We start from the raw sequence: 27,862 nt of genomic DNA, 5'->3' as shown, positions 1-27,862 counted from the left end.
GGCTGTGCTGGGGCTTCACTCCTGCACCTGCTTTTCTCTCGCTGTGGTGAGTGAGGGCTCCTCTCTGTTGCAGTCTACTCATTATGGTGGCTCCTTCTGTTATGGAGCACGGGCTCTGGGGCGCGCAGGCCCCCGTGGCTCAGTAGCTGTGGTTCCCAGGTTCCAGAGCACAGGCTCACTAGTTACAGTGCATGGGCTTAGTTGCTTCTCAGCATGTGGGATCTTCCCAGACCAGGACTTGAACCTGTGTCTCCTGCATTGGCAGGCAGACTCTTTACCACTGAGCCACCAGGGAAGTTCCTCGGTATGTACTTCCAAAGGATAAGATCTCTCTTTTTTAAAATCTACCCACAATACCATTATCATACTTGGGGAAAAAAAAAATAGTTACTGCTTAATATCTGATATTGAATCATGTTCCAATTTCTGATAAATGACTCACATTACAAGAAATTTTTCTTAAATCACAACCCAAAATATGTCCACATATTGCCAAGCAGTGGGATTTGAACCCAGGCCTGTCTCTAAAAGTAGGGCTGTAATTCTCTTTCCAACTCCACAAGTACATTCCACTTCATCACCCTTTAAGAATGTACACACGGAGCTGGAGAGAGGAGAAATATAGTCTACTTGTCCTTTAATGTCCTGGAAGGTAACTAATGCCCCTACCCTTTTGAAAATATTTGCCATAGTTATTACTTGGCAAAACAGCAGCAATATGCCTTAAACAAACTGACAGCCAAGGAAATTTTTGAATTTGTAAAGAAAACTAGAACAAATCAGAGTTAAGTTCTGTTTTTCATGGGGTAAGAGGATGCAACAGACATCCTGCAAGGGCAATTGATACAGTGGAAAAATTACAGGCCTAAAGTGAGGGATCCTGGATTCTAGACCTGAATTCTGGCTCTATTTTTGCCATTACCTCACTGTGTGCCCTTCAGCAAGTCATTCCATCTCCAAAAGCCTCAGCTTCCTCATCTAAAAGTACAGGAAATCCTCCCTACTTAACAGCTGCTCCAATGAGATCATGGCAAGAGGAATTATTATTCTCCTGCTGCAGCTAGACTGTGGAATACCCTGATGAGTCCAAGAAAGTGGAGCTACAGGTTTTCTACAGGCCACAGGCACTCATGAAGCATCAGGGCAGAGAATGGATGTTTGAGAAATGACCACCTCTACTGGCACCAATGGACTTGTTATCCCAGATGAGTAATACCAAATGAACCTTTCAACCAACTGGACAGACTGGTAAACATTCTCCCTTTCCCCCCGATCCCGTCCCTGAGCTCACCTATCTCACTTCCTCTCTATCTCCCTCTATGGGCTCATTTTCTCTTCAGCTCAGCCCTTCAAACTGTTTTTTCCAGGATTCCATCCTCAGCTCACTGCAGAGTGATCTCATCCAATTTCATGGTTTTAATCATCACCTTTGTGTTGACTCCAAAACATGTATCATCCCAGAACACTTGAGCTTCAGATTTCTATATACAGCCATGTATTGGATACATCTCAATTTAGATATCCTACCAGAAGCTACAATTCATCATGTCCATAATCTTCTGAAAATACGATTTAATTCTAATTTGTTATCACCACCCTCTCCCCTAACTTGCCTCTCCTTCCTTCCTTATTTCCGGGTTGATTGTCCCATAAACCACCAATCCACCTTTTGCATCTGCAGCCCAGTGCCTGGCACACAGCAGACATTCACTTGTTGAAAAAAGTGACTAAATGAACAAAAGAGTAACTCACTTTTCCTTTATCTGGAGCTTTACTTTGGCCTGTGGCTATAAAATACTCAATGGCAAAAAGACTTAAACATCTCAGTCTTCAGATCTGCAGAAGAAAATGACTGACAAACACATCTAAAAAATAACAGGGCCATAAGAACTGCAGGCAAAACCCATGCTAGCTCTTTCTACTAATCAATCTAATCCTTCACTGTTTGATATATCTAAGAATCTCCTTCATTCTTAGATATATCTTTCTAAGAATCACAGGTATTTTGAAAAAACCATCAGCATGAAAAAAAAGAACCAAAATAAAGAGAGGAAGAAAAAGATAATTGTGGAACGCAGAAGAGAACTTCAAAGGGTCACAGACATGAAGAGGCAACCAAAAGAAAAGACAGAATTCTTGAAAATTAAAAATATAATTACTAAAATAAAAAATACTGAATATGAATATAGCTAAAAACAAAAATGATGACTTGGAAGATATGATTGAGGAAATATCTCTGTACAGCAAAGACAAGGATGTGGAAAAAATATGAGAGGCAAGTTACAAGACAACGAGAACAGATGCAGAACACGTGTAATAGAGAGTAGAAAACAGTGTGGCAAAAGCTCCTAGTTATCTACCTAATATTCACTCTTTCTGATTACCTTACTAACAAAAACCTAATTACATTTAGAGTGACAATGTGTTCAACTTAAAAACTATATTTCCCATTCTTCTTTATAAAACAGGTAGTCGATATAATGTACGTGGAAGTATGTCAGGAATTTCTGGGAAAGCTATACTTTCTCCGCAAAGATTATGTCTTTTTCTCTTTGTTGCCTCCTCTTTCTCCCTTCTAGAATAATGATGTGGTGTTAGAGCTGTAGCAGCCATCTTGTAGCCATGAAGAAAAAGTCTCAGTGTTGTTGTCAAATCAATGTCAGTAACTACTTTCCTGGGCTTCTTGTTACGTAAGAAAAAAATAAAACGGTAATTTGTAAAGTCAGTGTTTAATGTTTTGTTGCAGTTACACACAATCCCTATATGATACAGACAATGGAGAGGAAAAAATAATCGAAGAATTACTCAAAAAAAAAAAAAAAAACCACCTCTCTATCCAAAGGCAAGGGTCTTCAAAGTGAAAGAGCCAACTGAATGCAAAAGAAAAGAAACACATCATGACAACTATTACTGGTATTTCAGAACTCCAATAATAAACAGAAAATCCTCAAAGCTTCTAGACAGGAGAGTGGGGTTATCAACAAGAATCAGACTAGTAACAGACTACTCATCAACAACACTTATACCAAGAAAGCTTGGCAGCACTGTCTGCTGAGTTATGAGGAAACCTAATTTTTGATCTTATACCTAGGTCAAATCATCAATCAAGTGTGAGGATAAAATAAAGACAGTTTTGGCATGTAATAACTCAGTAATAAATACAAATGATAGCTATATGATAAATGAAACCGTCAGCATGTTACTAATAACAAAGAACGAAGTTCCCTACTTACCCAGTCTTTCTGATTAAGTTTAGCTGCTTCATTATATACTTCAATGGCAGCTTTATGTTTTCCCAAAAGAAATCTGGGGAAGAAACACATTTTCTGTAATTATTAACATAAAGTTTTTCATAAGACCAACCCCACTAGTCCCACATTTGACTCACGTTCCAGCCAGCAGCGAATTTTGGAAGCCTCTTCCTTATGAGTGGCTTGTGCAGGTTTAGCCAGTGAGACTCTTATATACCAACAGCAGAAGCTCTTGGTAGGGACAGAGCTGGTAGCTGTGCCAAGGCCTTGGTCCCATTCTATACTAATTTTAGTGGAAGTATTAGTTGCTCAGTTGTGTCCAATTCTGCAACCCCATGGACTGTAGCTTGCCCGGCTCCTCTGTCCATGGAATTCTCCAGGCAAGAATACTGGAGTGGGTAGCCATTCCCTTCTCCAGGAGATCTTCCTGACCCAGGGAATGAACCCAGGTAACCTGTGTCTTCTGCACTGCAGGTGGACTTTTTACCAACTGAGCCACCGGGGAAGCCCCAGTTTTAATGAAAGTCTTGTGTAATTTATTTTCCCAATGTACAATAAATGTAGACCAAGAAATAAGCCAAATTAATTCCATGTTAAACAAGAATTGCCACAATTTTTCATCATCATGTATTAGGGACATGCCCTTCTCTTCCAAACTAAGTCTCTTTCCTTGATACTAATTCTGGAGACACAGGGGAAAATCAGCCTCTGTGCAAAGACAGTGTATCAATGACACTGCAGGTTAGAAAGGGTGGAAACTCCATAGATCACTCTATTACTCTGGAGTAGTAAAGCTGTTAGTACTTAAAAGCTTATAAAAGATTCCAGAGAATGCCAGAATCCAGGAGCCTTCAGAGCATTCACTTAACAAACACTACAAAACTACTGTGTATATAGTAGTATGCTAAGTATTGGAACAGAAGACAAGACAAATTCCATGGGCAGGCAATATGATTAGGGTACTTGAAGCACAAAATGTTCCTATTTGAGAAATACTATCAGTGCTCTCCTATCAAACTAGCATATGCAGTGTTTGAAATACTCAGTTGCTTTATACCGGTTATCTTATTTTCTCAAACTTCAAAATTAATCCACACTCTTCAAAGTGAATTCGTTACACTTCTCTCTAAGCAAGCCCCAGCCTGAGAATGCACTTTCCACTATCCTCCACCAGTGCCCCAAGGTCTCCAGCCTGCCAATACTCACAGAGATCTGGCCACCTGCTTGAGGTTATCAGCACACTGAGGGCTGAGAACTGCACACATCTGAAAAAGTCCTAGGGATTCTTGGATATTTCCTTCCAGGCGCAATATCAAAGCTGCCGAGAGAGAAAACACAGAAAATAAAATCATGTTCTAAGAATGGAGCCTGGCATGTGAAAAACTGGAGAAAGAGGGAAGTAGGAAATCTTACCAAAGAAACCCTTTGGATAACTGTGTCTTAAAATACAATCAGATATGACTTCAGATGGATTGAAACAAGCAGCAAAGTTGGTGATGAGCTAAAACCTTTTTTTAAAGGTATCTGGGACCTACCTATTTCTCCACTCCCAGCTTCCAACAGGCAGATAATTGGGTGCCTTGTAAATTATTCCAGAAACTCTTCACTGTAAGAACATTCTTATAGATCTTATCAGATACTCTATTAATCATGGTAATTCCAACTTCACCTGATAGTTTTCAGAGAGTACACCCAAATGGGGCATGTGCAGTCAAAAACCCAAGTCCAACAAAAGATGCTGGCAAAGAATGCAGTAATATTTCAGAGCTGGTTCTCAGTCTAGCAACCAATCAGAATCAATCATTTTTCCTAGACCTAAGCTTTCAGAAGATTTACATGCTTAAGTAGTATGAGGCACTGTAAGTCTGGAACTGGTGATATTGGGAATAAATGAGCATTATTTTGCCACAATGTCCTAGATATGTTAATATATTACCAATTATGTCAGAAAATTGCATATTAATCTGAAGACTACAAACGCAGAGTGGGAAACAAAACCATTCATTTATGTCAAAGAGTCAAAAAGAAAGTTCCTGGTGCCCAGTAGCAAACAAGGATGCTACTTGGGCACCAGAGAGTAAAATCCCAGCCAATCCCTCTAATCCCTATATCATTCAGTCCCTATAATATTTGATTTCTGATGACTTCCATTTATTCTCTGCTTTGTCCTGTATACCTCTAGGCTTCTTCCCTTCATCCTGACTCACCATACAAAAAATACTCAAGCTTTTTCTCATCTCTTCTAGCTTGACTACAAAGAATTCTCGAAAAGCCTCTTTTGGGCCCAACACTGCTGCAGGAGGCAGCGACCCTAACAACAATTCTGAAAAACACTAGCCAGAAACTAGAATAGGGGTGAAGGACAGTAGCAAGCTTTTTTTTTTTTTTTTCCAGTGTCCAAATTACTTTTATTTAACTTTTATATTTTCTAATTTGGGGATAGGGGAACCAGTTAATCCTCTTATTGAGTGGCAAAAGAAAAGTGCACTTCTGGGGAAGATGGCAAAAGAGAAGACAGGCAATCAGCTAGGTTGGAAATAGGATAGAAAAATTAGATTTAAAAATTCAGAAAGAAAATTGAGTCAGAGTGTAGAACAGAAAACTCAGTGGTCTTTGTATTGCTCACTGGAAAGATGTCTATAAATTCTGGCATTATTGTTATTTTTTTCTCCTCTAATAGGATAGGGCTAAATAAATTTAATGTATATTTCCTAAGGAGAGGGTCATATGCAATTTCAAAGTAAATTAGATATTTATAATATATTTTTTTTCTTTTTTTTTTTAATTTCTATTTTTTATTTTTTATTTTTTCCATTTATTTTTATTAGTTGGAGGCTAATTACTTTACATCATTACAGTAGTTTTTGTCATACATTGAAATGAATTAGCCATGGATTTACATGTATTCCCCATCCCAGTCCCCCCTCCCACCTCCCTCTCCACCCGATCCCTCTGGGTCTTCCCAGTGCACCAGGCCCCGAGCACTTGTCTCATGTATCCAACCTGGGCTGGTGATCTGTTTCACCCTAGATAATATACATGTTTCAATGCTGTTCTCTTGAAACATCCCACCCTCGCCTTCTCCCAGAGTCCACAAGTCTGTTCTATACATCTGAGTCTCTTTTTCTGTTTTGCATATAGGGTTATCGTTACCATCTTTCTAAAGTCCATATATATGTGTTAGTATACTGTAATGGTCTTTATCTTTCTGGCTTACTTCGCTCTGTATAATGGGCTCCAGTTTCATCCGTCTCATTAGAACTGATTCAAATGAATTCTTTTTAATGGCTGAGTAATATTCCATGGTGTATATGTACCACAGCTTCCTCATCCATTCGTCTGCTGATGGACATCTGGGTTGCTTCCATGTCCTGGCTATTATAAACAGTGCTGCGATGAACATTGGGGTGCACGTGTCTCTTTCAGATCTGGTTTCCTTGGTGTGTATGCCCAGAAGTGGGATTGCTGGGTCATATGGCAGTTCTATTTCCAGCTTTTTAAGAAACCTCCACACTGTTTTCCATAGTGGCTGTACTAATTTGCATTCCCACCCACAGTGTAAGAGGGTTCCCTTTTCTCCACACCCTCTCCAGCATTTATTGCTTGTAGACTTTTGGATAGCAGCCATCCTGACTGGAGTATAATGGTACCTCATTGTGGTTTTGATTTGCATTTCTCTGATAATGAGTGATGTTGAGCATCTTTTCATGTGTTTGTTAGCCATCTGTATGTCTTCCTTGGAGAAATGTCTGTTGAGTTCTTTGGCCCATTTTTGGATTGGGTCATTTATTTTTCTGGAGTTGAGCTGGAGGAGTTGCTTGTATATTTTTGAGATTAATCCTTTGTCTGTTGCTTCGTTTGCTATTATTTTCTCCCAATCTGAGGGCTGTCTTTTCACCTTGCTTATAGTTTCCTTTGTTGTGCAAAAGCTTTTAAGTTTCATTAGGTCCCATTTGTTTATTTTTGCTTTTGTTTCTAAAATTCTGGGATGTGGGTCATAGAGGATCTTGCTGTGATTTATGTCGGAGAGTGTTTTGCCTATGTTCTCCTCTAGGAGTTTGATAGTTTCTGGTCTTACATTTAGATCTTTAATCCATTTTGAGTTTATTTTTGTGTATGGTGTTAGAAAGTGTTCTAGTTTCATTCTTTTACAGGTGGTTGACCAGTTTTCCCAGCACCACTTGTTAAAGAGGTTATGTTTTTTCCATTGTATATCCTTGCCTCCTTTGTCGAAGATAAGGTGACCATAGGTTCGTGGATTTATCTCTGGGCTTTCTATTCTGTTCCATTGATCTATATTTCTGTCTTTGTGCCAGTACCATACTGTCTTGATGACTGTGACTTTGTAGTAGAGTCTGAAGTCAGGCAGATTGATTCCTCCAGTTCCATTCTTCTTTCTCAGGATTACTTTGGCTATTCGAGGTGTTTTGTATTTCCATACAAATTGTGAAATTATTTGTTCAGTAGCAAGCTTTTTAACAGAACTAGTCATTGCTGAGGCCAAATCCAGAACAATAATTATGTTTTGATTAAAAAAAAAAACAGTAATACTAAACAAGAGATTTGTGGAACATTTACTTGAATTTAAGTATTTCATAAGTTGTTCTTTTTCCAGAATCTAGGCAGAGTGTGCACTTCTCTAGCAAGAAGAGAAGAAATATATGACTCACCTTGGACATAGATAGCATATTCACATAACCCCTGAGTCTCCTGAAGCTGTTCTTTGATAACAGCCTGAAAAAGAAACAAACAATACTTCTGAGTAGTGGTTAAGTGTCTTCAAGTGTTTTTAAGTAAAGGAAGACATGGACACCTGTACCCTGTTTGATCTATACGCTGAGCACATCATGAAAAATGCCAGGCTGGATAAATTACAAGCTGGAATCAAGATAGGTGGGAGAAACACCAAAAACCTCAGATATGCAAACGGTACCACTCTGATGGCAGAGTGTGAGGGGGAACTGGAAGGCCTCTTGATGAGGGTGAAGGAGGAGGGTGGAAGAGCCAGCTTAAAACTAAATATTATAAATAAGATCATGGCATCCAGCCCCTTTACTTCCTGGCAGATGCAGGGGGGAAAGGTGGAAGTAGTGACAGATTTCCTCTTCTAGGGCTCTAAGATCACTGTGGATGGTGACTGCAACCATGAAATCAGAGGACATTTGCTTCTTGGCAGGAAAGCTATGACAAACCTAGACAGTGTGTTGAAAAGCAGAGACATTGCTCTGCTGACAAAAGGCCCAACTAGTCTAGGCTGTGGTCTTCCCAGTGGTCACATACAGTTATGAGAGGTAGACCATACAGAAGGCAGAGTGCCAAAGAGTTTAGGCCTTCATGCTGTGGTGCTGGAGAGGACTCCTGAGAGTCCCTTGGACAGCAAGGAGAGCAAACCAGTCAATCTTAAGGGAAATCAGCCCTGAATATTCACTGGAAGGACAGATTGAGGCTGAGACTCCAGTATTTTGGTTGCCTGATGCGAACAGCCAACTCACAGGAGAGGTCCCTGATGCTGGGAAGGATTGAGGGTGGAGGGAGAAGAGGGCGTCAGAGGATGGGATGGTTGGATGGCATCACTGATACAATGGACATGAACTTGAGCAAATTTTGGGAGATGGACAGAGAAGCCTGGCGTGTTGCAATCCACAGGATCACAAAGAGTCAGACATGACTGGGCAACTGAACAACAAGACATGGACAAGGAGTATATGTAAGGACTCAAGAGACAGGGAAGAAGGAGAAGCAATAGGTATGGAAGGAAGCAGGTAAATGTGGCTACAGAAAAGTTGAATTTGAAATGTCTGTGAAGCATTCAGTAAGCATCAGACTGATCTGGCAATCAGGAAGAAGTGTGCAGAATAAGCAGAGAAAACAGTCAAGGACAGTACACAGGGACAGCCCCAATTCTTAAGAAACAAGCAAAGGAAGAGAAGCCGAAAGAAAGGAAACAGAAAAAGTGGTCAATAAAGGAAAGAAGAAATAAGGATAGTGTCACAGAAGAAAAAAAAAAATCTTTCCAAATCCATACTGGAACTAAACACTGCTAGTTCTTTGCACTGCTGTGGGTACAAATGTGACAGGTACAAAAATCACAACCTTAAAAGCATTACAAAGCTCTGAATGCCAAAAAAAAAAAGACAATACCAAGGATATATTTTGCATGATGATACTATTCTCTGCCAGCAAGCATGTAACATATATACCATCACCAAAGATAGTTTAGAGAAAAGGAAATACAAACGGTTTCAAAATATACAAAGGATCAAGCTCACCACAAGAATTATGAAATAAAAGTGAAACACCATTTTTCACCTATCCAGAGATCAAAAAGTAAAACACTATGCTGCTTTGAACATCTGCTCTCCACCATAAGACCAACAAGTCCCAGATAGCAGCAGCTCCTTCAGCCTGGTCCTGAAATAAGACACACAGCGCACACTGGAACCTGATCCACAGACTGTGGTTCAGGTTCACCCACCAACCTATAGCCAATCGAAGGCCTATGAGTAATAAATAAGGCCACTGGCATTTTGAGGTTGTTTGTTAAGCAGCATTATCACAGCAAAAGCTAATTAATACACAAAATGTGAAGAAACAAGATTTCACACATTATTAAAATAATGGGTTATTACCTGCCATACAAACTGAGTGACAGACACAGATGCTTAATCAAAGCCTGCCTCTCATGTTCTCTATCACTTCAGCCTCTCACCTTGCATGCTTCAAAATCCTTCCGGATATAATGGAGATGTATCAACCAGTTCTGCTTTTCCAAAATAGGAAACTCTGGAGCTGGGTAGCATATTTTGACAAAAACAAACAAACAGTCATTGTTAGGTTTTTTCCTTGACCACTGTCCTCATGTCTAAACTAACCAAAAGGAGACTGTAATATCATGTTAAATTCTTCATGCTGCTGACCATTTTTAACCAATGTATTAAAAATGTGTGGATTATTACATTGAGATACTTGTCCTACTAATACACACATTCAGTATATATTCCTGTACAGTTTGTGTGGTTCATAATATCAGTTTCTCAACTGATAACTTGCCTGAAGGGAAAAACAATCATTCTTTCCCTCTTTTCCTTTCTCTCACTTCCTGGTTTTGGAAGGTGAATAAAATGACTTTCCAAAAGATATTTCAGGAGTGTTACCAACAAAATATATATAACACAGTTAATATCACATCTGACAGATCAGAGGCCCCAAAATAGCAAAACACAGTCTTAGCAATAGCTCAAACATGAAACATTATACTGTTGCCCAGTAATGAGAAGTCAACAAGAAGAAAAATATTTCAGACACCTCAGACACTGAAAATGATTCACGATAGGGAAACTATGAGTTACTGTTCCTTTAAATTCAATTAAAACATAGGTAAAAATTCATTAAGAAGTTAACTTTTCTACAGTAAAAAGACAGGTATTCACACCAACCTCAGAACAGTGGAGACCTCAAGGAAGAAGGAAGAATGAATTAGAGATCAATAAAAAGGAGAATTAAACTCTTTAATGCTTTAGCTATCAAAAAAATTAAAAGCTCTAAAATATATACGGCTAAATGTTTTTATTTATTAAATCTGGCCTGTAAGCACATGGGTTATTTGTTATTTTTTATGCATTTTAACACATGTTGGAGGTATTCCCTGATTATTTTAATGGTCACTTTTTTTTTTGGCCACGCCACGCCACATATGGGATCTTAGTTCCAAGACTAAGGATGAAACCTGCACCCTTTACAGTGGAGACTGAACCACTGGACCACCAGGGAAGTTCTGGTGTTCCCTTATTTTTAAAAATGTAAAAGAAAGGGTACACCAGGGGAAGAAGGGAAATGATTTGTAATCATTCTGTTCCAGAACCTTAGGTGATATAACAACAAAAAACCCAAGACTTACATGTGCATAATATTAGTATGATGGGAAGGAAAGAAAGCTTACTGTGACCCAGAATTAATGTTTAAAGTGAAAGTTACTCAGTCGTGTCTGACTCTTTGTGACCCCATGGACCATAAAGTCCATGGTATTCTCCAGGCCAGAATACTGGAGTGGGTAGCCTTTTCCTTCTCCAGGGGATCTTCCCAACCCAGAGATTGAATCCAGGTGTCCCACATTGCAGGAGGATTCTTTACCAGCTGAGCCACAATTAAGAATGCTTTTTTCTTTTCCAATAGGGAATAACAATGGAGTTTATAAAGTGAAATAATGACAGAGATATGGATATGATTTTATAAATAAGAAGAAAGAAAAAAAGATTAAATGTTAAGCAACCTAACTTTTCATCTTCCGATTACCCACGTTCTCTGACTGGGACCACCCTTCTTCTAGTCAGTAGGGCTTATGTGAGACTCTTCAAAGACTTTTTTTTCCTTTCTTCTCTTCCCCTGAGCCCCCATCAATCATCAGATATTAGCCATTCCTGTTCTGCCTAACTAACCATTTCCAAAATTAAATTTCCTACAAAAGACCACACAAATCATCAAGCTTAAAGGCAGATGTGAGTGGGTGTGCATGCAATCTTAAAGCAAGTCTCAACTGTATGACCTACCTCACTGTTACCTACCCCTTTTCTAAAGGACAGGAGACACTGAATCCTTTGAGTTTATAATATCACTATCGCTGCTTCTATAGCCTAAAGAAAATTTATAAAATGCAAATTTGAGTCTTCCTTATTATTAAAATCTTGGACTTCCTGGGTGGCACTAGTGATAAAGAACCTGCCTGGCAATGCAGGAGACATGAGATGCAGGTTCAATCCTTGGGTTGGGAAGATCCCCTGGAGAAGGGCATGGCAACACATTCCAGTACTCTTGCCTGGAGAATGCCATGGACAGAGGACTCTGGTAGGCTAGTCCAAAGGTTCGCAAAGAGCTGGACATGACTGAAACGACTTAGCTCACGTGCACAATATTATTAAAATCTTATAATAAAAGACGAACTATTTTTTGTGTTCCATGGGTGAAGAATGGGAGGGAAAAAAAGAAGTTCAATTTGTAAGGTATCTCAAGGGCCCAGAGGCTCATGAAATGGAGTAGGAATTAGAAGGGAAAGCACCACCAAATTCAAGTGCCTAACAGTCATTTCACACTCTTGATGATACAGTTTGTCTAAAAGTTAAAAGAACCCTAGGTTCACCAAAGACTTTATAAATCATTACCATACCACATATTGTCCTATTACTGTGTAATCTTGGAAAACTTAGTTTCCTCATCTATAAAAACTCATTCATTCAACAAATACTCACTGAGTACCAACCACATGCCAGGCACTGTTCTAGGCAATGAGGATACAAAAGTGAACAAAACTGATTATAAGCTTATGGGGAGCCTGTAATCAGGGCAGAGTTGGGGGCTGGTAAGAGAGTGCTAGCAGAAGGGAGAGATGATAATAAGATACCCATTATTAGTGATATTTCTCTCACACTTAAAACAGAAGGATCAGGGGATAAAATATCCCCACAGAGTTGTGAGGACTGAATGACAATACATATGAAGAGATTCGAGTACTGTCTGGTACACAGTAAGCCCTAAAGAAGTGCTAGCTGTTGATGTTATTTTTATCATCATTATTATTAGTCAGTTTTGAAGATGAGGAAAATCTAGATACCACAGAAATCCTCATGAATCCTGAATTTAGTTAGAATTTTACCTGTAAATGTATAAGCTGAATTTCTTGTACTCCAGATCATTGCTCAGTCAGATTCCCCCTACAAACAGGGATATTGGTTCATACATGCTTTCGCAAGTATTATGAGAATTACCTATTTAATAGATCCTAAAAACAATAAGACATTTAAGTGCAAAATAGAGCCTCCTCCTTTATTTTATAGCAGAGCAAGGTAGTCATCTCCCATGCTACACTAAATTTAGGAGTCTATATTACCATGGAGGTCAGGTAATGAGCTGATGAGATAATGACACGGTAAGTCTTTCAGCTGTTTGTACAAAAGATCTCACTCAGCACACTGCCCCCTCCCATTTTTTATCAAGACAAGGTAAAGCCTTTCAGGTGACTGTAAAAAGACCTGATTCACATCCCCAGCTCCCACACGGCTCCCCACCCTCACCAAGGCAGTGGGGGTGGAAGGCTGGTGACCTGGCAACAACATTCCCTTGCCCTTCTCTTCTCCTGTCCCCATTTCATTCTTTTGTGATGTCTCTTTCTTTCTTCTGTTTAAGAATGCACCAGACACATCTTAAACAATTACATAACCAAACAAACATGACATCACAAGAATTCTTCCCTATAATTTGCCCTATTGTATTTTTATTCTCATAAAAATAACCAAAATTCAAAACTTTTAAATTGATTAATGGTAGTGAACAGCATCCTGGATATACAAATGTTGTTGTTTAGTTACTAATTCGCATCCGACTCTGCAATCTCATGTACAGCAGTATACCAGGATTCCCTGTCCTTCACTATCTCTTGGGAGTTTGCTCAAACTCATGTACACTGAGTTGATGATGCCATCCAACCAGCTCATCCTCTGTTGCCCCCTGTTCCTTCTGCCAGCATCGGGGATGCTGAGCAGAAAATTATTGTGCTTTGAATCTTTAATTAAAAAATTTTCTAAAATGACTAAGGTTTTTCTAAGGACATTATAAATGAACACTTCTTTGGAAACAGATCTCGTTAAGGAGAAGACACATAGCACATAGGATTTTTACATGTAGAAGTCCAATCTTCAATCAGTAAGAGACTGTGGTGGGACTCAGAGCAAATAATTTAAGTCTCTGGGCCTCCATTTCTCCCCCTATAATTTTCACTGTAGAAAATTATGAAAAATCTGAAAGTGGTTATTCAATAAATGTTAATTTCCTCATATTAAAATAGGAACTATAATACTTTTCTACCTCAGTAGACATCTGGGGACATCAAAAGAAATAACAAATCTTGAAAAATGGAAGGCATTTTTGTTATATCAATTTGAGCTCTGTATCAGACAGGATCTAAGGAGGAAACAGAAACTACTTTAGGATTTAAAACAGAAGGTGAGGGAAGAAAAGAGAACCAACAGGAATAGTGATGCAAATCAGAGGTTAGCAAGGGAATAAGTCACTACCACCTCTGAACTGAGGGGAAAAATGGAGGGAATGTATTGCTACCAGTATCTAAGGCTGAGGTTACCTGGAAGAAGCTGAAAGCATATGGCCTGACTGGCAGAAGCAACAAGAGACACTTCAGAAACCACCCTACTCCTCCAACTTCCCAAAGCAGAGAGAGAGAAAGGAAAGCCCTGTCTTCTCCTTCCTCCCACCCTCCAAATCTCCTGACAGTACCCCTCACTAATCCAGCCAGAAACTGTGCTAACACCAGAGTCTGAGAAGGAATGAAGCCCATAAGGGTGTGCTCCTCACAATACTCAGCAGCGAAGGGAAGGGTGAGGAATGGATCTGAGGGCAAACAGGTCCAGGATCAGCAGAAATACCAACTCTGCTCAGGAATATAAATGATGATTAAGAAGGCAGAAACTAGACTGACTCAGCAGTCACCCAAGGATATGTGCTAGAAGATAGCTTTATAAAAAAAAAAATTAAACCACTACCTATCCAACAGGTTTGCCTCTCATGAACTTAAAATGGGATGAGGAAGAAAGGAAAAATTCATATAGATTATGGTTTTACTACATACTCTGTGTGCATGTGTGCTTAGTTGTGTCCGAATCTTTTTGATCCCATGGACTATAACCCTCCAGGCTCCTCTGTCCATGGAATTTCACAGGCAATACTGGAATGGCTTGCCATTTCCTCCTCCATGGGATCTTCCCAACCCAGGGATCAAACCTGCATCTTCTGCATTGTGGGTAGATCCTTTACCACTGCACCACTGAGGAAGCCCTTACTGCATACCCTAGATTATTTTAAACTATCTTCCTTTCTAAAATCAAAACTTAATTCCCCATATTTATGTAAGATACATTTATATGGTTTACTTATATCTATAATAATATGAACATTAAACAAAGGTCCATCTAGTCAAGGCTATGGTTTTTCCAGTGGTCATGTAGGGATGTGAAAGTTGGACTATAAAGAAAGCTGAGCGCCGAAAAACTGATGCTTTTGAACTGTGGTGTTGGAGAAGACTCTTGAGAGTCCCTTGGACTGCAAGGAGATCCAACCAGTCCATCCTAAAGGAGATCAGTCCTGGGAGTTCACTGGAAGGACTGATGTTGAAGCTGAAACTCCAATACTTTGGCCACCCGATGCGAAGAGCTGACTCATTTGAAAAGACCCTGATACTGGGAGGGATTGAGGGCAGGAGGAGGAGAGGATGACAGAGGATGAGACGGTTGGATGGCATCACTGACTCGATGGACATGGGTTTGGGTGGAATCCGGGGGTTGGTGATGGACAGGGAGGCCTGGCGTGCTGTGGTTCATGGGGCCGAAAAGAGTCAGACATGACTGAGCAACTGAACTGAACTAATTTATATATATACATATATCTATAGCACAGTGTTTTCTCCCTTATTATTCCACCAAATGTTCCCATGAGGCTAGTGAGTCATACAATTTTGGGACTATTCACAAATGAGGAGATTAAGATTTCAGAGGTTAAGTGATTTGCCTATATTCAAGAGCTTATTAATGGAAGAGGCAGGGCTATATCCCAGGCCTCCAAATGACTCATTTAACCACACCAAGTTTCTGTCCCGATTGTAAAGAACTTTCCAACTTTACACATTTTAAAACTGGAAAGTCCTTTATAATTGGGATGAAACTTGGTGTGGTTAAATGAGTAATTAGCAACACAAATTAATAATGATATCAAAGTTTTCCTATAACCAAAAAAAGCAGAACAGGACTTTTGACATATTATGGTAGCAAGATTTTCAATTAAAAAAAATACATACAGTAAAAATAAAACTGAAAGGACAGAGAGAGTATTAGGCTCTGTCCATTCCTCCTCCTCACTAGAAATTGAGTTATTTTCTAAGGAATTTCTATGCATAATTAAGCGTATGGGAAAGTGCACACATACACAAAGGGGATTATGTTAAACGTATTTGGAAACTTTGCTCATATCTACCGAACTTAAATCCATTCTTCCTAGTGACCCAGCAATCCTGCTACTAGGTACATAAGTGTACCCAAAAAACATACACTTTAAGGATGCCATTATGCATAACATCTCAAAATGACAGTATCCCAAATGTTCACTCCAAGTAAAATGAATAAACTGGGGGTATCACCCCATAATGTAATACTATGTTATAATGGAAAAAACAGCTATTACTGCATGCAACAAGATACATGAATACCACAAAGATAATTTTGAGCAAGGAAGTCAGATACTGAAATGTATACACTGAATGACTCCATCTACTTATATCAAGTTCAAAGTAGGTAAAACCCTTTCTACAAGGTAGAAGTTAAACACCTAAGTAACTAATCTGAGGAGTAGTTAATGACTGGTAGGGCGCATTAGGGAGGCCTCTGAGATGTTGATGATGTTCCATAATTTAATCAAGATGGTGAGAGCATGGACTTCCTTGGTGACACAGTGGATGAGAATCCGCCTGGCATTACAGAGGACACAGATTCCATCCCTAGTCCAGGAAGATTCCACATGTGGTGGAGCAACTAAGTCTGTGTGCTATAACTATTGAGCCCGCTCGCCCTAGAGCTGGAGTTCCACAATAAGAGAAATCACTGCAATGAGAAGCCCACACACCACAAGAAGAACAGCTCCCCTCAACCAGAGAAAGCCTGCACCAAGCAATGACGATCCAATGCAGCCAAAAATAAAATAATCAATGAATTAAAAATAAATACATTGGGTTTATGTTTAAAAAAAAGATGGTGAGTACATGAATACATTCACTTTGTAAAAATGTAATAAGCTGTACAATTATAACATGCACTTTTCTGTATATATGGTATATGTTGATAAAAAAGTGTCAAGAATCAAATTAAACACCCCCTCAACCAAAAAGATTAATTTCTGCAATACCAATGCAGAAGAGGTGGGGACACACAACTCAGTCTGAGGGTAAGGGTCAAGACCTCCTAGGCAGGACACAAAAAGCATTAACCATAAAGGAAAAAAATTAATAAATCACCCTTCATCAAAATTAAAACTTCTGATCAAAAAAAGGGTCCAAAAAGCGGTGGTTAAAAGACAAAGAAAGGGAAAACCCTCCTAAAATGGAACAATGGAACAAAAGAAAATCCACGGATAGGAGTGCGAACTTCAGGTGAAACAAACACACCCCCTTCCTGGCTAGCCCAATTTGCACAGAGCAGGCTCAGCGGGGAGAAGACAAAATGTATAAAAAGAGGAGGCAAGACGGATTGAGGCCTCTCCTTTGCGGTCGGCCCACTCTCACAGCTCGAGGGTGTACTATCCTTTGCTTGCCAAATAAAACTCTGGGCTGTAAAAGAAAAAAAAACTGATCATCAAAAGATGCATTGCTGTATGACTTCATGACAAGAAGTTCAAGCACAGACAGACAAAATTTACTTTCAGGGACAGAAGTCAGAACAATGGTTCCCTCTAGGGAACGGAAGGAAGGGCTGATTGGGAAAAGGCAGGAAGAAACTTTCTGGGTGATAAAAATTTTTAACTCGTCCTAGGTGATTACTTGGAGAAGGCAATGGCACCCAACTCCAGTACTCTTGCCTGGAAAATCCCATGGATGGAGGAGCCTGGTAGGCTGCAGTCCGTGGGGTCACGAAGAGTCAGACATGACTGAGCGACTTCACTTTCACTTTTCACTTTTATGCATTGGAGAAGGAAATGGCAACCCACTCCAGTGTTCTTGCCTGGAGAATCCCAGGGATGGGGTCGCACAGAGTCGGACACGACTGAAGTGACTTAGCAGCAGGTGGACTACATATGTTATTTGTCAAAATTCAAAAACTAGGCACTTAAAATTTGTAGATTTTACTATCATTGGGGAAAAATAAGATGTACATAGTACCTTCTATTTAAATTAAAAGTTAACACTATTTCTCAAAAAAATCAAACAAAACTACGTCATTAAGTGGAGCCAGTAATTCCACTTCGGAGTATATACCCAAAAGAGCTGAAAGCAGGGAGCCCCTTTCTACAGTGGTGCTAAAAGGATTCCAAGGAAGTTAAGGCCACACTGAGGTGAGGCCCTGAATAGCAGTGAGGTGGGCAGCCACCAACTGAGCACTTTCATCATCTACGGGCCTCATCCCACACCACAGTGAGGTGACATTCATTCACAGAGGACAGATCAATGTTTTCATTAAAACAGCCAACAGAAATGCTGAACACTTCTGGCAGGGCCAGTTTGCAAAGGCTCCAGCACTGTCAACACGGGAAGCCTCATCTGCAATGTGGGGGCTGATGGATCTGCCCTACCAGGAAGTCCCGCCCCTCCACCATTGCTCTCCAGTTGAGAAGTGGAAGGCAGAGAAAGAACAAGAGGAGTCCAACGACAACATGAGTTTTTTTACTAAATCTCTTATGTAACATATTTAATAAAAAGCTGAAGTCCTATAAAAAACAGAAAAAAATGTAGGTACTCAAACGTATTTATTTATACATCAACATTCATGGCAGTGATACTGACAATAGTGAAAAGGCAGAAACAACCTATAAGTCCATCAACAGATAACTGGATATACAAAATATTTACTGTATGTACAAACAACAGAATATTATTTAGCCTTAAAAAGTAATGAAATTCTGTTCAACATGCTATAACACAGATGAACCTTGAAAATACGCTAAGTGAAAAAAGTCAGAAACAACAAGATGTACAAAATTGAGAATATGCAAATTAATAGAGACAGTATTGGGTTGGCTTGAAAAGTTCATTTGCTTTTTTCTGTATGATGGCTCTAGTTGCACTTAGTTGTCTTTAACATCATTCAAAACAATTTTGTTAGATTCTATTGTGACAACTGTCATATCAGTGTGTATTTTTTAAAAATTTATCAAAATTGGTGAATTTTTCTGTAGCCACTTTAATACTAAAGATGGAAGAAAAAAGGCAACATTTTTGGCAGATTATGCCTTATTACTTCAAGAAAGGTACACACAACTGAGACGCAAAAAAAAAGGTTCGTGCAGTGTATGAAGAAGATGCAAAGTTTCATGATGTAGATTTCTCGACAGATGATGCTCAGTTGGATATACCAATTGAAATTGACAGTGATCAAATCAAGACATTGAGAACAATCATATCTATACCACGTAGGAGATGGCTGACATACTCAAAATATCTATGTCAAGCAATGAAAATCGTTTGCACCAACTTGGCTATGTTAATCACTTTGATGCTTGGGTTCCCCATAAGTTAAGTGAAAAAAACCTTCTTGACTCTATTTCCATTTGTGATTCTCTACTTAAACATAATGAAAACTTTCCATTTTTAAAACAAATGTGACAAGCAACAAAAAGTGGATACTGTAGAATAACGTGGAATGGAAGATCATGGGGCAAGTGCAATCGACCACCAACAACCAGACCAAAGGCCAGTCTTCATCCAAAGAAGGTGATATGTTGTATGGTGGAACTGGAAGCAAGTCCTCTATTTATAAGCTCCTTCCGGAAAACCAAATGATGAATTCCAACAAGTACTGTTCCCAATTAGATCAAATGAAGGCAGCACTTAGTGAAGGGTCTAAAGAATTAATCCCTAGAAAATGCATAATCTTCCATCAGGATAAAGCAAGACTGTATGTTTCTTTGCTGCTGCTGCTAAGTCGCCTCAGTTGTGTCCGACTCTGTGCAACCCCATAGATGGCAGCCCACCAGGCTCCTCTGTCCCTGGGATTCTCCAGGCAAGAACACTGGAGTGGGTTGCCATTTCCTTCTCCAATGCATGAAAGTGAAAAGTGAAAGTGAAGTCGCTCAGTCATGTCTGACTCTTCGTGACCCATGGACTGCAGCCTACCAGGCTCCTCCATCCATGGGATTTTCCAGGCAAGAGTACTGGAGTGGGTTGCCATTGCCTTCTCCAGTATGTTTCTTTGATAACCAGGCAAAAACTGTCACGTCTTGGCTGAGAAGTTCTGAATCATCCGCCATATTCACCAGGCATTGCACCTTTGGATTTCCATTTATTTCTGTCTTTACAGAAGTTTCTCAATGGAAAAAATTTCAATTCCCTGGAAGACTGTAAAAGGTACCTGGAACAGTTCTTTGCTCAAAAAGATAAAAAGTTTTGGGAAGATGAAATTATGAAGTTGCCTGAAAAATGGCAGAAGATAGTGGAACAAAACAGTGAATACGTTAAAGTTCTCAGTGAAAATGAAAAATGTAAAAAACCAGAGGAACTTTCTGGCCAACCCAATAGAATAGAGGATACCAGGGGCTAGAGGTGAGGGGAAATGGAGAGTTTATATTTAATGGTTAGAGAATTTGTTTAGGGTCCTAAAAAAGTTTTGAAAATAGATGATGGTGATGGTTGCACAACATGGTGAATGCCACTGATGCCACTGCACTGTACTTTTAAATGATTAAAGAAGTAAATTTTATGTATGTTTTGCCACAATTTCTTAAAACTTCATTTATTAAAAGATATTTTAAAAGCAAACCACAAGCTGAGACCAAGTTTCTCACCAAGTAAATAGATTGTCTCAGACTGTAAATTAAATTCATCCTAGGCTATGCAGCCACTCCAAAATGGGCAAGGTCTTCAATGAAGACTCCTTTAAGGAAGGAAATAAGCCCATGAAGTAAATCAATTAACTCACCTCAACTGAAAGCCAAAAGAAAGTTTTCTGAGTTATCTGAAGTCATAGCATGGGAGGAAAATGAAGAGGGTGTAGCCCCATGTAGGATATTTTTTTCTCAGAACCATCAAGTAGTTCTGTAAACAATTCCAAATAAGTTGCTTGTTCCTGAAAAAGTCCTAATATATTTAGACAAGAATGCCAAATAGAAAACTGTTTATCTCCTCCAGTGAGCTGGCACTCACTACCGGTTAAGACTGGAGTGAAGCTAGGATATTGGCCTCTCAAGCTGAGGAGGGAAGGGTGTGGGAGACAACATCCAAACCCAGACTCAGAACTTCTCAGTTAAAATGCCATGGCTGCTGCTTGTTCAAATAAAGTTCCTCTGCCTGTTAATTCAACTTATGTGTAAGTCCCCATGTTAAACTTACCAACTTCCTATATTCTACCTTCTACTGAAGTATCATACTCTTTAACTATAGCAGTGGTTCTCAATCAGGAACAATTTTGTACCCTAGGGAACATCTGGCAATATCTGGAGGCATTTCTGGTTGTCACAACTGGGTGCTACTAACATCTACTAAGCAGAGATGAAGAATGCAGTTACCATCTTGCAATATACAGGACAGCTCCCCCAACAAACAATTATCTTGACCAAAAAGTCAATAGTACCAAGATTGATAAAATCTAAACTAGAGATTAAAAAGATATTTAAGGATTTTTAAAATTTCATTGAAGTATGTATGTGTGCTCGGTTATGTCTGACTCTTTGCAACCTCATGGACTGTAGCCTACCAGGCTCCTCTGTCCATGGAATTTTCCAGGCAAGAGTACTGGAGTGGGCTGCCAGTTCCTACTCCAAGGGATCTTCCTGACCAGGGGATCAAATCCACTTCTCTTGCATCTCCTGCATTGGCAGGCAGATTCTTTACCACTGTGCCATCTGGGAAGCCTCTTATTGAAATATAGTTGATTTACAATGCTAATGTCTACTATACAGCAAAGTGACTCATCTATCTATATTTTTTTTTAACATGACACAGGGATTTTATTATCAATTGTCACACACAGTGGTTTTATTTTTTTTTTCATTTATTTTTATTAGTTGGAGGCTAATTACTTTACAATATTGTAGTGGTTTTTGTCATACATTGACATGAATTAGCCATGGATTTACATGTATTCCCCATCCCAGTCCCCACTCCCACCTCCCTCTCCACCCGATCCCTCTGGGTCTTCCCAGTGCACCAGGCCCGAGCACTTGTCTCATGCATCCAACCTGGGCTGGTGATCTGTTTCACCCTAGATAATATACATGTTTCGATGCTGTTCTCTTGAAACATCCCACCCTTGCCTTCTCCCACAGAGTCCAAAAGTCTGTTCTATACATCTGTGTCTCTTTTTCTGTTTTGCATATAGGGTTATCGTTACCATCTTTCTAAATTCCATATATATGTGTTAGTATACTGTAATGGTCTTTATCTTTCTGGCTTACTTCGCTCTGTATAACGGGCTCCAGTTTCATCCATCTCATTAGAACTGATTCAAATGAATTCTTTTTAATGGCTGAGTAATATTCCATGGTGTATATGTACCACAGCTTCCTCATCCATTCATCTGCTGATGGGCAACTAGGTTGCTTCCATGTCCTGGCTATTATAAACAGTGCTGCGATGAACATTGGGGTGCACATGTCTCTTTCTCTGTTTGCAGATAACATGATCCTCTACATAGAAAACCCTAAAGACTCTACCAGAAAATTACTAGAGCTAATCAACAAATATAGTAAAGTTGTAGGATGTAAAATTAACACACAGAAATCTCTTGCATTCCTATACACTAACAATGAGAAAACAGAAAGAGAAATTAAGGAAACAATACCATTCACCATTGCAACAAAAAGAATAAAATACTTAGGAGTATATCTACCTAAAGAAACAAAAGACCTATAAATAGAAAACTATAAATCACTGATGAAAGAAATCAAAGAGGACACAAACAGATGGAGAAATATACCGTGTTCATGGATTGGAAGAATCAATATTGTCAAAATGGCTATACTACCCAAAGCAATCTATAGATTCAATGCAATCCCTATCAAACTACCAACAGTATTTTTCACAGAACTAGAACAAATAATTTCACAATTTGTATGGAAATACAAAAAACCTTGAATAGCCAAAGCAATCTTGAGAAAGAAGAATGGAACTGGAGGAATCAACCTGCCTGACTTCAGACTATACTACAAAGCCACAGTCATCAAGACAGTATGGTACTGGCACAAAGACAGAAATATAGATCAATGGAACAGAATAGAAAGCCCAGAGATAAATCCACGAACCTATGGTCACCTTATCTTCGACAAAGGAGGCAAGGATATACAACGGAAAAAAGACAACCTCTTTAACAAGTGGTGCTGGGAAAACTGGTCAACCACCTGTAAAAGAATGAAACTAGAACACTTTCTAACACCATACACAAAAATAAACTCAAAATGGATTAGAGATCTAAATGTAAGACCAGAAACTATCAAACTCCTAGAGGAGAACATAGGCAAAACACTCTCCGACATAAATCACAGCAGGATCCTCTATGACCCACATCCCAGAATTTTAGAAACAAAAGCAAAAATAAACAAATGGGACCTAATGAAACTTAAAAGCTTTTGCACAACAAAGGAAACTATAAGCAAGGTGAAAAGACAGCCCTCAGATTGGGAGAAAATAATAGCAAACGAAGCAACAGACAAAGGATTAATCTCAAAAATATACAAGCAACTCCTCCAGCTCAACTCCAGAAAAATAAATGACCCAATCAAAAAGTGGGCCAAAGAACTCAACAGACATTTCTCCAAGGAAGACATACAGATGGCTAACAAACACATGAAAAGATGCTCAACATCACTCATTATCAGAGAAATGCAAATCAAAACCACAATGAGGTACCAATACACGCCAGTCAGGATGGCTGCTATCCAAAAGTCTACAAGCAATAAATGCTGGAGAGGGTGTGGAGAAAAGGGAACCCTCTTACACTGTGGGTGGGAATGCAAATTAGTACAGCCACTATGGAAAACAGTGTGGAGATTTCTTAAAAAGCTGGAAATAGAACTGCCATATGACCCAGCAATCCCACTTCTGGGCATACACACCAAGGAAACCAGATCTGAAAGAGACACATGCACCCCAATGTTCATCGCAGCACTGTTTATAATAGCCAGGACATGGAAGCAACCCAGATGCCCATCAGCAGACGAATGGATGAGGAAGCTGTGGTACATACACACCATGGAATATTACTCAGCCATTAAAAAGAATTCATTTGAATCAGTTCTAATGAGATGGATGAAACCAGAGCCCATTATACAGAGCGAAGTAAGCCAGAAAGATAAAGACCATTACAGTATACTAACACATATATATGGACTTTAGAAAGATGGTAACGATAACCCTATATGCAAAACAGAAAAAGAGACTCAGATGTATAGAACAGACTTGTGGACTCTGGGAGAAGGCAAGGGTGGGATGTTTCAAGAGAACAGCATCGAAACATGTATATTATCTAGGGTGAAACAGATAACCAGCCCAGGTTGGGTACATGAGACAAGTGCTCGGGGCTGGTGCACTGGGAAGACCCAGAGGGATCGGGTGGAGAGGGAGATGGGAGTGGGGACTGGGATGGGGAATACATGTAAATCCATGGCTAATTCATTTCAATGTATAACAAAAACTACTGTAATGATGTAAAGTAATTAGCCTCCAACTAATAAAAATAAATGGAAAAAAAAAAAACAATTCATCCTGAAAAAAAATAAATAAATAAAAAATAAAAAAAATCGCAATGGTGTTAGACACTGGCAGAATTCATCTAAATTTCACAAATAATCTACATTGTAGACATACTGTTCTTTCAATGAAAGCTGTTTTCCTAAAAAAAAAAAAAAAAAACCCTTTGAAAATAAATTCCTGAAAGTATTTTCCAACAACTTGTATTATAATTTCAAAGAATAACAGAATAACAGAAATGCCCCAAATAAACACTTTATTAATAAAATCAAAACTCTTAGCAAACAACAGGAGAACTCACGCTGCAGAATGGCATATACCCTGGTTACCATAACTCGGGTATGCAAACAAGAGCAACACACAAGACCCTGGGCAACTCACACCCCTTACATGTTTCCTCATCTAGCAGATAATAAATAAATGAATAAACAATAAAACAGATGGTCTCTCCTGCTAAACAAAAAGTTCAGGTATTTTTTAATGCCTAGGAAGTAGATAAGACACCCAGTCCTTTAGAACTGGGTGAACATGGAAGAACATCCAGTATAATCACTAACAAACTTGATGCAAACCCTCCTAAGACTTCCTAGGTTAACAAATGAAGAAATCTTATTCCTCTATATAATACATACCTCTGTTGGATTTTTTTAATTAATTTTATTTTTTGCTGCACCTCACAGCATCTTACTTCCCTGATCAGAGATCTAACCTGGGCCTCTGGCAGTGAAAGCGCTGAGTCCTCACCAAGTTAGGCTTCCCAGACTTTTTATAAAACCTCACACTTATTCAACACACATATACATGAGATTATTTGAGGCCTGATCTGTACTATAGGAAATTTATAGTGGTTTTTCCACAAGTAGAAAGTTAGTACACATTTATACATTAAAATAAAACTCCACTTAAACATACTTTTAGGTAAAATCAATCCCCTAATATCTAACAACTGCACAAAATGAAAGCTAGATATGGCAGAATAGAAGAATCAATAAGACAGAGAAATCTGTGCAAATATACAGATGCAATGAAATTATATACAGACCTTTTTTCAGCCGGGATTTTTGAGATTCAGCAGACGCAGGAACCTGAGTTCTCTGAAATGAAGAAGCCTATGTTAAAGCACCAACATAAATCTGGCTAGCTTAAAGAAGCATTCAAATAAAAATCATCATCAGCTCTCCAATCATGCAAGTAATCCGTTAACTGCATAAAAGTACAAAGAATTATTTTGAATGTGGTTTAAAAACCAAATGTCAAGTTGTACTTTTGCTGTCCCAACTATTAATAATGCATAATGCATATTTATTATATATACTTACAATGTGCATTTATTATATGGAACTGTAATGTATGATATAAAGTATATAAATAAATGTGCTAAGTTTGTAGACATATTAGTATTATAAAACATATTAGTATTATACTTAATGCTATACTGCTTAGCACCCAAACCAAAAAAGTGACAATTTTGATAAGAGGAAGCTTATAAGGTCATCTACACAGAGATGATCTAGCACTCAATTCTAGGATGGAGTATTTTTAAAGAGTCATTATTTAATATCATAGGCACACTATTCTATACTATAACTTGGCAGAAAATCTTCAAATGATTTTTTTTTTTTTAATCTGCCTCCCATGTTGTGTATAAGAAGCTTCCCAGGTGGCACTAGTGGTAAAGAATGTGCCTGCCAATGCAGGGTATAAGTAAGAGATGCAGGCTCAATCTGGGTCAGGAAGAATCCCTGGAGGAGGGCATGGCCACCCACTCCAGTATTCTTGTCTGGAGAATCCCATGGACAGAGGAGCCTGGCAGGCTGCAGTCCAGAGGGTCACACAGAGTCCGACATGACTGAAACGACTTAGCATGCATGTATGTTGTATATAAGCAAAAATAATGGCTGAAAATTTCCAGAGGTAATGAGACAAACTAATCTTTAGATTCTGGATGCTCAACCAATTCTAACCAAGTTAAATTAAAATAAATCCACACTTAGATACATCATAGGACCTCGGCAGTGACAATAAGTTCTTAAAACCAGCCAAAGGAAAAAATGTATCACCAGATTATCTGCAACAAAACGACAATTAGACTGACAGCTGACTTCTCAACAATTAAAAACAGAAGATAATATCATTGACATTCTAAGAATAATTAGAATAACTAGGTACTAATGTACCTTACCCAAGAGTAAAATACTAAGTAAAGTGAATATTAACCTAGACATGAGATCAGCAAACTATGGTTCACAGGTCAAATCCAGCCTATGCTCTGTGGCCTGCAAGCTAAGAATGACTTATACATTTTACATATTAAAAATTTTTTTAATATTTGAGAACACATGAAAATTATATAAAAATCAAACTTCAGTGTCTAGAACAAAAATGTTATCAGAACAGTTACACTCACATGTTTACATATTGCCTATGGATGATCTCCACTATATGTGCATAACTGACTGACTTGTGACAGAGAATACATGGCCCATGAAGCTCAGAATATTTACAACTGTCCCCTTATACAGTTTGTCAATTCCCAATCTGAACTCTTACACCAATCAAAACTAACATTCAAGAACAACGGCAAAATTTAAAAGTCTTTCAGAAAAATGTGAGTTTTTAGAATTCCTAAATAAGTTCTAACGAACATACATTAGGAAAAAGGAAAATAATCTCAGAGGCAAGGAGTAGAACAACTAAAGGAACTAGTAAAATATGGAAGTATAAGCATCTACTTACTGAATAAAACAAAAAGTATAATTTGTGGGGCTGAATTGAGAAATACAAGAACTAAAAAACTGAACAATGGCATAACTGGCAGAAAGCAACGGGTAATAAAACATTTGATGATCCCTGTATTATTCAGGTTTAAGTATGAACTTTCAGTTAAATACATATTATTTTAAAAATCTGAGTACTCTCTTAAGGAAGATGAAAGTCAGAATAGAAGGAGAAAAAAATGAAATTCTCTAGCTAAAAGACAGATTGCCAGAATGCTTTTTTTAAAAATCTAGATATATGCTATCTGTATAAAGAAACATCTAAAATAAAAGGGCAAAGGAAAACAAAGTAAAAGGGAGAACAGATACACCAGGAATACAGAAGCAAAAAGGAAAAGTAGCAATATTAACATTTAGACAAAGCAGACTTCAAGAAAAAAGCTTCACTGGGAAAA

The 27,862-nt window shown here is 38.7% G+C and overlaps 1 protein-coding gene across 3 annotated transcripts in view; it reads right to left on the bottom strand.

Moving 5' to 3' along the window:
- The window catches only part of BBS4 (Bardet-Biedl syndrome 4), a 48,328-nt gene that overhangs the window by 14,448 nt on the left and 6,018 nt on the right, over positions 1-27,862 (bottom strand). Inside the window, exons 2-7 of one of the 3 annotated variants that reach the window (XM_070468795.1) lie at positions 25,733-25,784; positions 12,898-12,955; positions 9,961-10,040; positions 7,922-7,985; positions 4,458-4,569; positions 3,234-3,306 (exon numbers count right to left, since the gene is read on the bottom strand). In XM_070468795.1, the coding sequence (XP_070324896.1) occupies positions 3,234-3,306; positions 4,458-4,569; positions 7,922-7,985; positions 9,961-10,040; positions 12,898-12,937 (369 nt within the window). In that variant the 5' untranslated portion in view covers positions 12,938-12,955; positions 25,733-25,784. The remainder of the gene's footprint in view (positions 1-3,233; positions 3,307-4,457; positions 4,570-7,921; positions 7,986-9,960; positions 10,041-12,897; positions 12,956-25,732; positions 25,785-27,862) is intronic. The other 2 variants (XM_020893831.2, XM_020893829.2) reach the window with 2 other exon arrangements.

The sequence above is a fragment of the Odocoileus virginianus genome, chromosome 6, assembly GCF_023699985.2.
Source record: "Odocoileus virginianus isolate 20LAN1187 ecotype Illinois chromosome 6, Ovbor_1.2, whole genome shotgun sequence".
Lineage (NCBI taxonomy): Eukaryota > Metazoa > Chordata > Mammalia > Artiodactyla > Cervidae > Odocoileus > Odocoileus virginianus.
Note: the sequence above shows the minus strand (reverse complement) of the source record. Positions and strands in the feature narration are given on the sequence as shown.